This window comes from Plectropomus leopardus, chromosome 2 (assembly GCF_026936395.1).
Source record: "Plectropomus leopardus strain MGB_pleo_1.0 chromosome 2, ASM2693639v1, whole genome shotgun sequence".
In the NCBI taxonomy this organism is placed as follows: domain Eukaryota; kingdom Metazoa; phylum Chordata; class Actinopteri; order Perciformes; family Serranidae; genus Plectropomus; species Plectropomus leopardus.
This window is the reverse complement of record NC_142177.1, coordinates 35,899,202-35,913,132: the sequence shown is the minus strand read 5'-3', so window position 1 is coordinate 35,913,132 and position 13,931 is coordinate 35,899,202. Positions and strand designations below refer to the sequence as shown.

The following is a 13,931-nucleotide window of genomic DNA, read 5'->3' as shown; positions in this document are numbered from 1 at the left end:
CATAGTTTAATTTGAACCCCATTAAAAAATAAGAGAGCCTGATCACGCATGTTTTTTTAACCCTTTGAAACCTGAGCAAATTGGTTTGAAATGGAAATGATCCCAAAATTAACAAGACAATTGTAAAGAGTTACAAGAAAATTACCTGAAAATTTTCAAAAAACATTTTCAGGAACAAAGTAAAAAAACAAACAAGGAAATGGCCTGGGAAAAAAAGCTAAAAATTACAATAACACAAATAGTATGAGAAAATACTATAAATATTCCCACTGGAACATGATTTTACATATAAGATTAAAATAATTATAATTTTCTAGTAATTGTATGTTTTGTAAGTTTCCCCAGTTTTTTGATAATTTTCTTTCTCTTCTTTAAGCTCATTTTCTTGTCACCTTTTCTATGTATTTTCTTTCTTTTAATCTGTCAAACATTAATGCCAAATTGCTGATTAACTAGTCCTTTTTTTTTGATAGAAACAAGTTTGAAATTTTGAATAGCTTGTGGAAGGTGTTTGAATGCAGCACAAAAAACTCATGTCAAACCAGGTTTCAAAGGGTTAAAGGAAGGCACACACATGTTACACATATTTAGTGCAAAGTTTCAACTACAGGGATCCTTTGTGCAATTACTCAAATGTGCAATATTCTTCAAACTCTTGAATGAAAGCTATATTTAACACTAGTTACATATTATATATGTAATGTATATATTCTTATTGCTAATTTTGCTTATGTACCGTATATCTTGTGGTCCATTGTTGTAGCTTGCACACATTATTTATTTATTATATTTTTAACTTACATACTAGTTTTATACATTGCACTGTAGCATAAGACACTGTTTTATATTTTACAAACTTTACACACCCAGCACATTATCCATATTATAGTTTAAATATTCACATATAAGTGCTAATTGTCTATAACTCTATTTCTTTACATTTATATTTTTACACACTTAAACACTCAGCATATCATCACACTTTATTTTAAATATTTACATACTGTGCTAATTGTTTACTCTTGGTGTATTTATATTTTGGGATCAATAAAGTATATCTGATTCTGACACTGGTTTTAACACTGAGGCGTTAATGAGCTTGTTGCTGGTCGCCAGCAGCAGAAGAGGAAGAAGGTCGGTTTCATTTTGGTTCAGGCACATTTTTTGACGCACTGTTTGGGGTCCTCACTGGAGGCTCGGCGCCTTTCTTCCCGGTAGTCGCAGCAGAAGTAAATACGAGGGAAATTTAGGGGAATAATCTGTGAAATCAAGTCGTTAAGGAAACTTGGACCCCCAGTTTTCCCACAATGAATCTAGAGCTGCTCGGTAATTAACATTTTCCTCTTTTTGTGCTTAATAAAGCTGACTTTCAGTACATCGCTGGCGTTATGAACGTTACTTGTTATGGTTAGCATTGTACGTTAGCCTAGCATCTTAACCACTGCAAGTCAAATATTAAAAAATACACAAGTATTAGAATCACTTTGTTAACTTATCTTAAACGTTTGAGCTTAAATGTATCACCAAAGTATCATCTGAGTCTGTTTGTAAATGCTGATTAAAATAATAGACGCAGACATAGTAACGTTAGCTGCTAGCTAACGTTAGCCTCGATACATTGTCTCTTATTGTGACATTATTTGAATGAAATATTTATTTATGAGAAAGTACAGACCGTTACTATACGTCGGTATAACGTCACGTGTTGTTAATGTCAGCATAAGCACATTTTACCAAAGCTGCGGAGCTCTGAACGTTATTAGCATGATGGGGAAATAAAAACAACGTTACACTGCTGATGCATCTGACAGGGAGTAACCTGAAACATGATAATGTTACTCAAAAAACAAACAAAATATGATGAAACAATGACGCCAAATGGAGGGAAAAAAAAACTACAATACTAAGATTTCTGTTTTCACCATCAGAATGACGTTTTTTTAAACAGCCATCTATGCTAATGTTTGTTTTTAAATGGTCAGTTTTGCTCTTTTTTTTAAAACTATTTTTATTGTCATATTTGCTCTACTTTATCCATGCCTGCTTTGATATGCCTTTGCTGCTGTACAAATGTATATTTCCCCGTTGTGGGACATGTAAAGGATTATGTTATGCTATGTTATCTTATCTAGCCCAGTCTTGATTGGTCTTAATATGTTTTTTTTTTTCAAAAAGAGAATAATATCTAAATTTGGTTTTACACAATCACTGTAGTTTAGCTCTTAAAAAACTCAAAATTAATAAATAATTAATTAATACTGCTATTCCAAGGTCAGAACATTGTATCATACCACAAAACATTTGTACCATGTTAATTACAATGAAATTAGTGGCAGGTTATGTTGTGTTTCTGAACCAGCTGGCACTTAAGTACATACTGTGGGCTACATCCTGTTTCATTGTTACTCTGTCGTTAAACTGTTTTCTTTGTCTCTTTGTTATTCCTCTCCTAGAATCGTTCGGGCAGAATTATCCAGAGGTAAGCAACCAGCTCTTATTGAACACATGAGCAAAGTGCCAGTTATATTTGTACACTGAAAATCATCAAACACTAATACACACGAAGGCTCATCTTTAGATTTAGGCAACAGTCCTATGTGAAGCTACTCCTGGACTGATGCAAGCCCTCCAGCTGTGTTTCACTGTGTCTCACTGTGTGTGTGTGTGTGTGTGTGTGTGTGTGTGTGTGTGTGTGTGTGTGTGTGTGTGTGTGCTGTTAGGAGGCAGATGGCACTCTGGACTGTATCAGTATGGCCCTCACCTGCACCTTCAACCGCTGGGGCACCCTGCTGGCTGTTGGCTGCAACGATGGCCGCATCGTCATCTGGGACTTCCTCACAAGAGGCATCGCCAAAATCATCAGTGCACACATCCACCCGGTCTGCTCTTTATGGTGAGACACAGACACACAGACAGTGTATTTAAGACTTATTAAAGGAGCTAAGCTGGAAATCCCAAGATCAAACAAAAATGCACAGTATTGCCAAAATGTATGCCATATGCATGAACGCAGCCAAAATGATCAAAAAATGACAAATGAAAAGCCCGAAAATGCAAACAGTCCCTAAGGGCGACAAATTAAAGAATGATATTTATTTGTGTGTGCAGCTGGAGTCGAGACGGCCACAAGCTGGTGAGTGCGTCCACAGACAACATTGTCTCGCAGTGGGACGTCCTGACAGGAGACTGTGACCAGAGGTTCCGCTTCCCCTCACCCATCCTGAAACTGCAGTGCCACCCCAGAGACATGTGAGTCACCTGACAGCATCTGTGCGTCAGTGTCACCGCTCATGTTTTCTGAGGTTGTCGGATGCATTATGAACAGCGCTGACATCACATTATTTTGCCAGCGTCTTTGATCAGTTGTAAGTGAATATACTTTGCTATTTTACGCCAACATTGTTCTCTGTGTTTTAGGGATAAGGTGCTGGTGTGTCCCATGAAGTCAGCCCCGGTCCTGTTGACTCTGTCAGACTCTAAACATGTTGTCCTGCCTGTTGACGACGACTCAGACCTAAATGTGGTGGCGGCCTTCGACAGGCGAGGGGAGTACATCTACACTGGGAATGCTAAAGGAAAGGTCAGACGAACTTAATTCAGAGCGCACCTTTCAGTCACATCACTGCACTCAAAGGCAGCACAAGTAAATATGAATTTAAACACTCGAAGGTCCCGTGTGTAGGATTTATTTGTATATATTGGCAGTAATGGATTATAATATTATAAGTATTTATTCTTCAGTGTATGATCATCACAATAAAGGAATTGTTGTGTTTTTGTTACCTGAGAATGAGCTGTTTATATCTATATAAGGAGGTCCTCGTCTATGGAGATCACAATGCCTTTTTTCTACAGTAGCCCAGAATGGACAAACCAAACACTGGCTCTAGATAGGGACATTCGTGATTTCACATCAGCCACTGGAGTTAGCAGCCCTTTCACAAGGAGAGCATCTGAGAAAAATGTATTTTCTTAGCCTCAAACTGCTGTCTTCTGGGTTTTTACCGCTTTAAATCACATGAGAGAGAAGGAGACTGCTGCGTATAATTCAGCTCCCGTTTAAAACCTCCTGAATGCTTGCACCTTAAGTTTTTAAGAAAGGTGAGCACGGATTATTAGGTACAAGGCTAGCGGCCAGTGTCCAACATGTCAAACGCTGACGCAGAATCATTAATTTGTGATGTGAAGCTGCGTTATTTCGTGTTTTACGGTTTAAATCGCAGGATGTGTTTTTGGAGAGGAGGAGGCCTCTGTGGATAATTTGATAATTGGACATTTTACTCTAAAAACTGTTCTCGTGTTTAACAAATGGCATCCAGTGTTTTTGCTGCTCCTCCTTCACCATCGTGTCTGCCTCCTCTTTTGTTGCAGATTCTCGTGTTGAACACAAACACTCAGGAGCTGGTGGCTTCCTTCAGAGTGACAACCGGCACCAGCAACACCACTGCCATCAAATCAATCGAATTTGCACGCAAGGGCAGGTGAGATGCAACAAAGGGTCTTTTTGGATCAAGAGCTGGATGGGCAAACACTGTCTGGACTACACAGTGTACACCTTTAACATTAGGCTCAGTTTTGGGTTCTCATTGTTTTGGGCTCTCATTGTTCTGTCACACAGTTTAATTCCATGTTATTTGTAGTGTAAATTTGGGATCATGTAAAGATTTTCAAACCAGATTGATGTTAAGCCAAACACTGGACTGGACTAGTGTGACGAGTGTACTGCACTGGACTCAGCCTCTTCTGAGTGAAACATACCGAGGAAATCGTCTTTAGTTTATGGGAGAACATATCCATATTACAGTCTGTGGAAAAGATCCACAGCAGAAAGCAAATAAACTGTTTTTCGTGGCCCCAACAGTAAAAGCTGAACTGTTTCTTTCCCCGTCTCAAAGTGTACCTCCTTTTTTTCCGCCTGTCCTGTTTTCTGCGCAGTTGCTTCCTCATAAACACGGCGGACCGAATTATCAGGGTGTATGACGGCAGGGAGATATTGACCTGTGGCAGAGACGGTGAGCCTGAACCCATGCAGAAACTACAGGACCTGGTCAACAGGTACGTCGACATATTAATATTAGTTAATTTATGTAAAAGTGTTTGTGTTCAAAAAAGTGCTGAAAGAAAAAACATGCTCTTGCAAATATTGCAGATAGTGTGAATTTGTAATCAACATTTTTTGAGGCTAACGCTTGCTGGGAAAGTCTCTTTACCTCTGATATCAGTGTGCTCATGTCCTCCACTTGTGTTTTCTGTGTTCAGGACTCCGTGGAAGCGCTGCTGTTTCTCCGGGGACGGCGAATACATCGTAGCTGGTTCGGCCAGGCAGCACGCCCTCTACATCTGGGAGAAAAGCATCGGCAACCTGGTGAAGATCCTTCATGGAACCAGAGGGGAGCTGCTGCTGGATGTCGCTGTAAGGATGTCAAAACTAAAATTGTGTCTCTGCAGAACACTGTGCAGAGATTTAAACATCAAGACAACATTTTATGTATTTTCAGTTATTGTGAGACCCTGTGTTGTGAACACTCAGATAATTTACTCATCTCACCTTTGACCTCTGTACAGTGGCATCCTGTCCGTCCGATTATCGCCTCCATCTCCAGTGGAGTGGTGTCCATCTGGGCTCAGAACCAAGTGGTACGTAGACAGTGACAGTAAGGGCTGAGGGTACATGAATGAATGTAGTCACAGATTCTTTTAATGTTAATCTCTCATGTTTCTGTTCTGGCTACATGTTTCATATTATTGTCAAAAGTTTGGACATTTGGCCTTGAATGAAGCACCTCTACCAGCTGAGTCGATTTTAAAATGATGCTGTGGTCTAATCGATGTGTGACTGACTGGTTTGTCTGCAGGAAAACTGGAGCGCTTTTGCTCCAGACTTTAAAGAGCTGGATGAGAACGTGGAGTACGAGGAGCGAGAGTCCGAATTTGACATTGAGGATGAAGATAAGAGTGAACCTGAGCAGACAGGTAGATAACACACACACACACACACACACACACACACACACACACACACACACACACACACACACACACACACACACACACACAGGTTGAAGTTTGGGAGTTAGACTATAGAAATACCTCAGAAAAACACTGTTTTTACAACAAGCTGATCATCTGCAGAATTCACAATTTATAGGACACAATACTGGTAGAAAGAAGTAAATCCAAATACTGAAACAATAATATTAAGCAAAGTCTTTCTCATAAAGCATGGCTCTCAAGCCCCTCTTGAAATGTTTAAGTATGAAGAGTATTTATTTTTTATGTTGGACAGCTGTTTAGTCACCGTTGTGTAGGACAGTGTAGTCTGTCTGCATGTAGTCCTGCAGAGCGATACTTCAGATGTGTTGCTGTTTCACACTTAATACTAAAAAAACTAGAAGCTGGGTGCAGTTTGTGGAGTGGACTTGGACAGAAAACTAAGACACCAAAAACGCTAAGGAAATGTCATTTTCAGTGTGCTTTTCGATGGACATCGTCACTCCTCAATGCACAAAGGAATTTGAGGAGCTACTCACAGCTTTAAAACAATAAATCAACTTGTGGATGAATCGGTTGCAGAAACATCTCAGCAAAACAAACAATCAAAAAATATTTAGGATTTTTTTTTGTACTTGTTAAGCTATTTGTGATCCAAATCCACACAATCCAAAACAGTGAAGTACATAGTTTCTTGTATATTTGGTTCATGGGAGTATCACAAATTTATTACAAATGCTAGCGGTGTGGCAAGGTGCTGAGCCTCTACATTAACTTGTGCTTGTGTTACAGGTGCAGACGCTGCAGAGGATGAAGAGGTGGATGTCACCACTGTGGACCCCATAGTTGCTTTTTGCAGCAGGTGAGAAACAACAATACAGCTGCAAGTGTTAAAACTATGTTCCCCCTCTGATCTGATCCCTAAAACACCAAAACCTTTGAGTCTTATCATAATCGTAACTGTTCATACTTTTAGATCTGTGTGAATTTTTCAACCACTCACAGTCTTGTCCGTGTTTGTGTGTAGTGACGAGGAGCTGGAGGACTATAAGGCCCTGCTTTACCTGCCAATAGCCCCTGAGGTCGAAGATCCAGAGGAAAACCCCTTCGGCCCTCCGCCGGACGCCTCGGTCCAGACCGCTGCTCCAGAGGACGCGTCGGCTGGCGGCGACAAGAAGCAGCGGCAACCTTCATCTGAAGGAGGCCCGGCCAAGAAGAAGGCTCGCACCACCACCATCGAGCTGCAGGGGGTGCCCAGTGACGGTGAGAAACTGGAAAAAAAAAAGAAAAAATGAGAAAAAAAAAAACTCACAAGATGGCAAATGTTGGTGTCATTTTTATTTATTGGTAACACTGTCTTTATTTTTGCTAAAATGCAGGAAATTAGAAACAGATTAAAATATGTCAACAAGTACTGGATGAATTAAATTTGATAAGACATTCAGCATCCCCAGAGGATGAATCCTAATGTGTCATTGCAGGTTTTCGCTCATCCAGTAAAATATTTCAACATGTTCGAGACAGATTAGCAGAAACTAATGTCATTCCCATCAGCCTCAGCTTTGTGTTAAGTGTTGATGAGTAAATATTTGCATGTGATCGAGAAAACAAAGTGCTTCATGTGGTTGATCCTGGACTTAAAATAATGTGGGATTTAGGCAAATAAAATCAGGCGATTTCAAGAAATAGAAACACAGGAAACAGGAATCCCAACAATAAAGAGAAATACCACCAATGAAACAGATAATCCAAGTTGGCGACTAACTGCACTGAAGATTGCACCGAGGTTTAGAAAATCAATTTGAATAATATAAAAAGAAAAGAAACAATAAGCGATGATAGTATAAGATAAAACGCCACGTATTTGGCGATGGCCGCTGCACTTTGTACTGAGAAGAAAGAGAAAAAAAGCATGTGATTTGAAACACAGGTGTCGTTTATCGTTTTATTGTGAAAAGCTGAGCCCCTCTCTCTCTCCTCAGAGGTGCACCCCCTGCTGGGTGTGAAGGGGGATGGCAAGTCCAAGAAGAAGACTGCAGGCCGGCCCAAAGGCTCCAAAGGTAAAGACAAAGACTTCCCCTTCAGGCCCAAGCCCTACAGGGGCGAACGGCCCTCCTTCCCCATGGAGGCCCTGGGCAGCTCTGTCCCAGGAGGAGGAGTAGTAGGAGGAGGGATGAAGGGCAGGGCAGAGGGGGGCCTGGCCACAGGTAAGCACGCCACCGCCCCTGCTGCTGCTCAGTCTGGGAGCTCTGCTAGTCCTGCAGCCCTGCTAGTCTGACTGACACCTCACCAGCCCGGCCTGTCTCCAAGGCAACCCCCTTGTCTCCTTGTACTGCTTTCACCCAACACGAACCCCCACCCCCCCATCCCCCCCACCCACCAGACCAACCAACCACACAGCTCACTGACAGAGACCCTCATGTCGTAAAGCCACAGTCTGGAGGTCCGAACACTGAATCTGCGTCGTGTATCAGACCAGTGTTTCATTAAAGCAGATCTGGTCCAGTTATCGTCAGTAACTGGCCCATTGTTATTTATGGTTCACACAGTTTGCTGCAGTTTACATTAATGTTCTTAAACAGCTAGAGTTCAGGTTTTATTGAGTCTGATTCCACTTCAGTTTGTTTTTGTTGCTTATTGAGCATTGGTTTTGAGTGTTGTCATCATGTTAAAGGTAAAATGAATCATTCTTTATACTACAATCCACAAAATAACGGTTTTGGGCGTCCCGCTGTAGTTCTGAGACATCACAACTTAGAGTTTAATACTTGGAATTCTCTCTTAAGTCTCCTCCAAATTTATGTGAAAATACCTTTTGTGAACCCCTCATTTGAGCATGTGTGGGCCTGTGCATTTGCATACCGAATGCTTTCGTATGTGCTGAAACAAAGGCACCTCCTCACACACACAGATAATTGGCCTGGACTAAATTCCAACCTTGACGTTATGTAATTACAGTGATATAACTGGGCCAACCTCCAGCTTCAGATGTTTCTTCCAGATACTTTTCATGCTGAAATTGTAGTTTGTGGTTCAGCTTTTTGGCTAAGTATTCTTTTATAATAAGTGTACAAAACTCAGTACAAAATCTGTAAATAGGAACTCTGACATACAGGACTGTATTAGTTATCCACAGAAGACCACAAGAGCTGTCTGATTAGTTGTGCTCACTTGAAAGCTTCGAAGCTTGTTCGTTGTCTCGATTAAAAGTTTACAAAGATAACCGCCAAAAAGTCGAGCGCCAGGTACGCCAAAAGAAACACATCTTGCAATTTTTTTTTCTAGATTATTAGTATCTAATGTTATTGCAAACTACACGCTAACAAAGTAGCTAAATATCACATTATTTTAGATGCACTGACTGAAAACTGATGTTTTAAGGAAAGACAAAACTTCAATGAATTGTGGTTATTTCTTACTAAAGCTTTGATGCCACAAAATTGTTTTTTCGGGACAGCCGTCCTGATTAGGAACAGGCTGTTTGTTCCTTTCTTACAGTCTAAGGTATCCACAGTAGCTGACTTTACGGAGACTTGTACCTTCACAGTTGTATCCCTCCCAGACTGTGGCTCCATGACTGAATAACCTCTGCTAACCTCAGCCTCACTCTGACTAATTTGCCGTCATTTGAAGTTGGATTGTAGTTGGCAGGTGGGTGTTGACGTGGCTAACGGTGGGATGGTGCAGCTTGTTTCCCCTGCGGGCTAGCTGGCTAGTCTACATCTACTTCCTGCTTGGCCTTTGACCCTCCTGCTCCCACTCCCACCTCGCTCCTTGGGCTTGTCATGCGACATGAACGTGTGTCTGTAGCAGCGCTGCTCAGGTCCTGTCTTTCTGTTTCTGTGTGTCAGAGAGATGTGGGGCAACACTGGATGTTTATGTAAGTGATGTTGATGTCTGAACTCATGTTACGTTGAAATGCCGTCAGAAACTCTGTTACCCAACAGCTACATCAGCCATGCAGGTGTGCAGTGTATATATGTCATGTTTTAAGGATTAAAAGGTCAGTATGTACAGGACTGCATTATTCGAAATCTGAGAGCACGCTCGTCTTTCTCAGTATCATATTAACAAATAAACGTAAATCAATTATAGAATTGTATCCAAAGACTATAAAATTATGGATGACATCTCGATGTGATTTTCAATCTGTGGTGATGCCTTGCATACAGCCTGTCACTCAAAGCGCCACGCCCTTAATAATTTATAACTTTAAGCCTTGATTGAATATAAATGGGTGAGTCATACAGATATTCACCCCCGAACAGTCGTCATGAAGAGGGAATCCAGCTGCAGACACATTTTATTCATTTTCTGCAGCATCGCTCTCTTGTATTTTACAACAGTCATTCTGCTGTTATCTGTACTAACCAAGAAAAGTTTGCTAAAACGTACTTATTTATATATATATGAAGATTTTTAAGTGTATGCCCTCAGTGTGGATTTTCTCCCTTGATTATGGTAAAATAGTATTGAATATTGATCTGTTTCAAGAAGAGGTGGACTGATATTGGTTTTTCAGGGCTGATACAATACTGCTCAGCAGTACTTGATGAGACCAAAAACTGAAATTTGGAACCAATTTGCATTTGCAATAAAAATGAATGTATTGATATTTTTAAGATGATTTTTTGGGGTGTTTTTTGCCTTTCATTGACAGGACAGCACAAGTGTGAAAGGGGGAGAGAGAGTGGGGGTGACATCAGCAAAGGGTCGAGACCGGAATCGAACTCGCAGCCGCTGCAGCGAGGACACAATCTCTTTACATAGGGTGTCCGCTCTATCCACTGAGCCACCAGCCGCCCCGAAATGAATAGATTTCTGTCGAAATTTAGAATTTAGGATATAAAAGTCCAACACAAAATGTTGTTTAAATGCCTTTAGTAAATGTTTGATCAAACTGAAACTTTCAGCATCATTTACAGCAAGTCCCCAGCAGCTTCTTCTATAAAGTTCAATGAAAATTTAAATAAAAACTGAATGAATAAAAATAGCTTCCTAAAGTTTTACAAAGTAAAAGTTCCTGTGTTGCAGACTGAATGAAAACCATATTAGTGTTTTTAGCAGAGTGTTGAATATGCCTCTGTTGTTCTGCAGATGGAATTAGCATATTATAGTGTTTTTTACCCATTTTTTAATCAGTTTTCATATGTTTATCTTGGCCATTTGTTTTTATTTGAGAATGTACCACAGCTGATCTTAGGAGAACATTGTGTAAAGAGTGTCTTATTGTCCACAATGTGTTTGACGGTTTCTGTGTTCCTCTGCAGGGAATCTGGTATCGCAGTCGTACAAACAACACGACATCGGAGGGATGGACTGATCACTGCTCTGTACAGCGGTGACGGAGCCACCGACAGGCTCAAACAAAGAGACACAAAGCTTGATGTCAAATTTACAGACTGTGAGCGAGCAGCCTGTTTGATGTGCGGACTGTTTCCTCTCCCAACCGGAGCACAACATCACAGGAAAACTCCTCAGCCCGGATCACATGACAGGAGGCGACAAAGAGAGCGTGACACAGTCGATCACAGTAGAGATCACATGTCCTCTGTCTCTGTAGGAGTCATCATGTATAGAACACTTGTGTCCAGATAGTGTGTGTGTGTGTATGTCGTCTTTCTTGTTTTTATACGTATTAAAACATTTTTGATTTATAAATAATTAAATAACTGTGTGGTTCTGTGTGCAACTCTGAACTCATCTGTAGATCTGACAGATGTAGATTTTTTTAAAGCTGTAAAAAGAATCTGCGGCCGCACTTAAAAAACATCTTAAGGCTTAAAGTTTATCATAACTGTCAGAGTTTGGTTCAAGTCTCGAAGCTTTCAAGTGCCAAAGTAGCTCGTTAGTCGGGGAAGCTGGAGGTGATCAAGAGGACCAAGTCAGTCAACTGTGTCCCTCTTTTTGACAGCATTTTGGACAAAACACAGTTATGATGAACTAATTAAACATAGTCCGATGGCGGGGTGTTAAAATGCAGCCACCCAACGTTCAAACAAATTAAAACGATCCAATAACACAAGTCTCCACAGCTGTGACTGAAAAAAAAGAGATTACAGCATCTGTCACAATTATTCCTCAAATCCAAACTAAGATGTTAATTTGTTTAACAGTTCATTAAGTGTACATTAAATAATCACCAACTGCGTATAATAAGTGATTAAATTTCTGCCTGTATGTAGAATTACTGCATTGGAAAACAGAAAAAGTAAAAATCAAACTATCAACATTTAGATGATGTTTGATGTCAGATAAAATCTACTTAGAGTAGTTGGTAAAACTAGTTGGTTTTACTGTTTTTTAATATATTAAGTCTTTGTCAAAAATGAAAAAGTATTGTATTTGAATTAAATCTATCAGGCAGTGAGGTATGAGGCTGATATTTCAGACTGTATGTAATTTAACAAAGTGTATTTGCTTTGTGTCAATAAGTAAAACAAGTCTGTGACTAAATCAACAATCCAAAATATACTTAAATATACTCAAAGTAAAGGTTGTCCTAATTCAGAAAAAAAATGCCCCATGTGAGTGTTTGAATATTATACATTTTAATACTGGATCACTATTACTGATGCATTAATGTGTAAATACAATTTTACTGTTTGTATTTAGGCTAGTGCAAAGGCACCACAAATCTTGAGAACTATGTTTTTCATACTCTTTTAGGTCTCCCACATATGAAATTAATTCTTGTATGAAAATATTTTACTTCAAAAGTGGTTAAACTGACAGATATTGTGACACAAGTACAAAATAAAGCCAGGGCCAATGGGAAATGATACTCATGTACTCAGGTAGTTTCATGATATGAGCTTTGGTCCAACATTTGGTGTGACACTGGGCTTCTTCTGCATGTTGCATGCACACAGCGGTCAATCTGACAGTAAAATTAAAGTATACTTGAAAGTATCAAAAGTACTCATTTTGCAGAATATTCCATTTCAGCTTATTGTATGATTTATGTATTTGTACTGCTGTATATCTCCTCAGTGTATAGAGACATTCACATTCTGATTTTTACTCTCATGTAGAGGGACGCCCTGTCCACTGTCACACCAAATTTGGGATCGATCTGAGCTTCTGCCATTTAAATTGGTTTTATTTTGCACTTTTATCTTTGGTGTGCCTCACAATATCTTTGACCTTAACCTCTTTTGCAATTATTGTAACTTTGTTCTTGTAATAAAACTTTTCCTCATCATTCTTATAACATGATGTTTTCCTCACAAAATTACAACTTTGTTCTTGTCATTTTTATTATAAAATTATGGCTTTCTTCGTCTTATGACAATTTTCTGATTTAATCTCAAAATATTATATGTGTATAAGGCATTTCATAGTCTACAACTTTCTGCTGGAAAAACTACAAATTTTCTTTTGTATATAATAGCTCCCTAAGGGTATACAAAGCAAAAATTCTTTCCATGCTGACACTGCACTTTTCAATAAATTATTTTATCAGGGATCATTAAAATGATAATTGGCAAAACGCCAAATATCTGCCCGAAGAATAGGCCAGGCCAATAATCTGTCTACCCCTAATTGGTATCGTTATTGGCCAAAGGAGTTGTTATATATCAGCATGTCGGATGTCAGCAAAAAATCCAATATTGTGCATCCCTAGTTTCTTCCCATAAAGACTTAAAAAAATAAAATAAAATAAAAAGATAACTGTATTCTCATATCACATTTTAACTGAAATAAAAATGCATTATTATTATTATTATTATTATTATTATTATTATTATTATTATTATTATTATCATTATTATTGTTGTTATTTTTCTCTGTTCAATTAAGACGTCATACACGTAACATTTTGGCTGTTTTTCTCACAATATTTTAACTTAATTCTCAAACATATCATATTTTTCTTTCGTTTTGAACAGTTGGGGTCTTGTTTTGGGACTTTTATTTTGAAGAATCGGAAGTGGAGT

The 13,931-nt window shown here is 39.3% G+C and overlaps 1 protein-coding gene across 2 annotated transcripts; it reads left to right on the top strand.

The window, feature by feature from the left end:
* The first annotated feature begins 1,186 nt into the window (after positions 1–1,186).
* On the top strand, positions 1,187–11,663 carry rbbp5 (retinoblastoma binding protein 5). 2 transcript variants are annotated; one of them, XM_042509771.2, is made up of 14 exons: positions 1,187–1,326; positions 2,454–2,479; positions 2,721–2,893; positions 3,109–3,249; positions 3,418–3,580; positions 4,372–4,481; positions 4,936–5,055; positions 5,260–5,413; positions 5,566–5,637; positions 5,856–5,973; positions 6,784–6,853; positions 7,019–7,254; positions 7,974–8,051; positions 11,262–11,663. In XM_042509771.2, exons 1-14 carry the CDS (start codon positions 1,308–1,310, stop codon positions 11,312–11,314), a joined length of 1,533 nt encoding a protein of 510 aa, XP_042365705.1. In that variant the 5' UTR covers positions 1,187–1,307; the 3' UTR covers positions 11,315–11,663. The 2 variants fall into 2 exon arrangements, with proteins under 2 accessions (XP_042365705.1, XP_042365697.1); XM_042509763.2 differs by having other exon boundaries at positions 7,974–8,198.
* Positions 11,664–13,931: the final 2,268 nt, after the last annotated feature.

Bases quoted from the DNA above. Each gene is read 5' to 3' on its own strand.
- rbbp5 (XM_042509763.2), top strand. The intron at 5,414-5,565 runs GTAAGGATGTCA...ACCTCTGTACAG, and splicing joins AGCTGCTGCTGGATGTCGCT to TGGCATCCTGTCCGTCCGAT. The intron at 6,854-7,018 runs GTGAGAAACAAC...GTTTGTGTGTAG, and splicing joins ATAGTTGCTTTTTGCAGCAG to TGACGAGGAGCTGGAGGACT.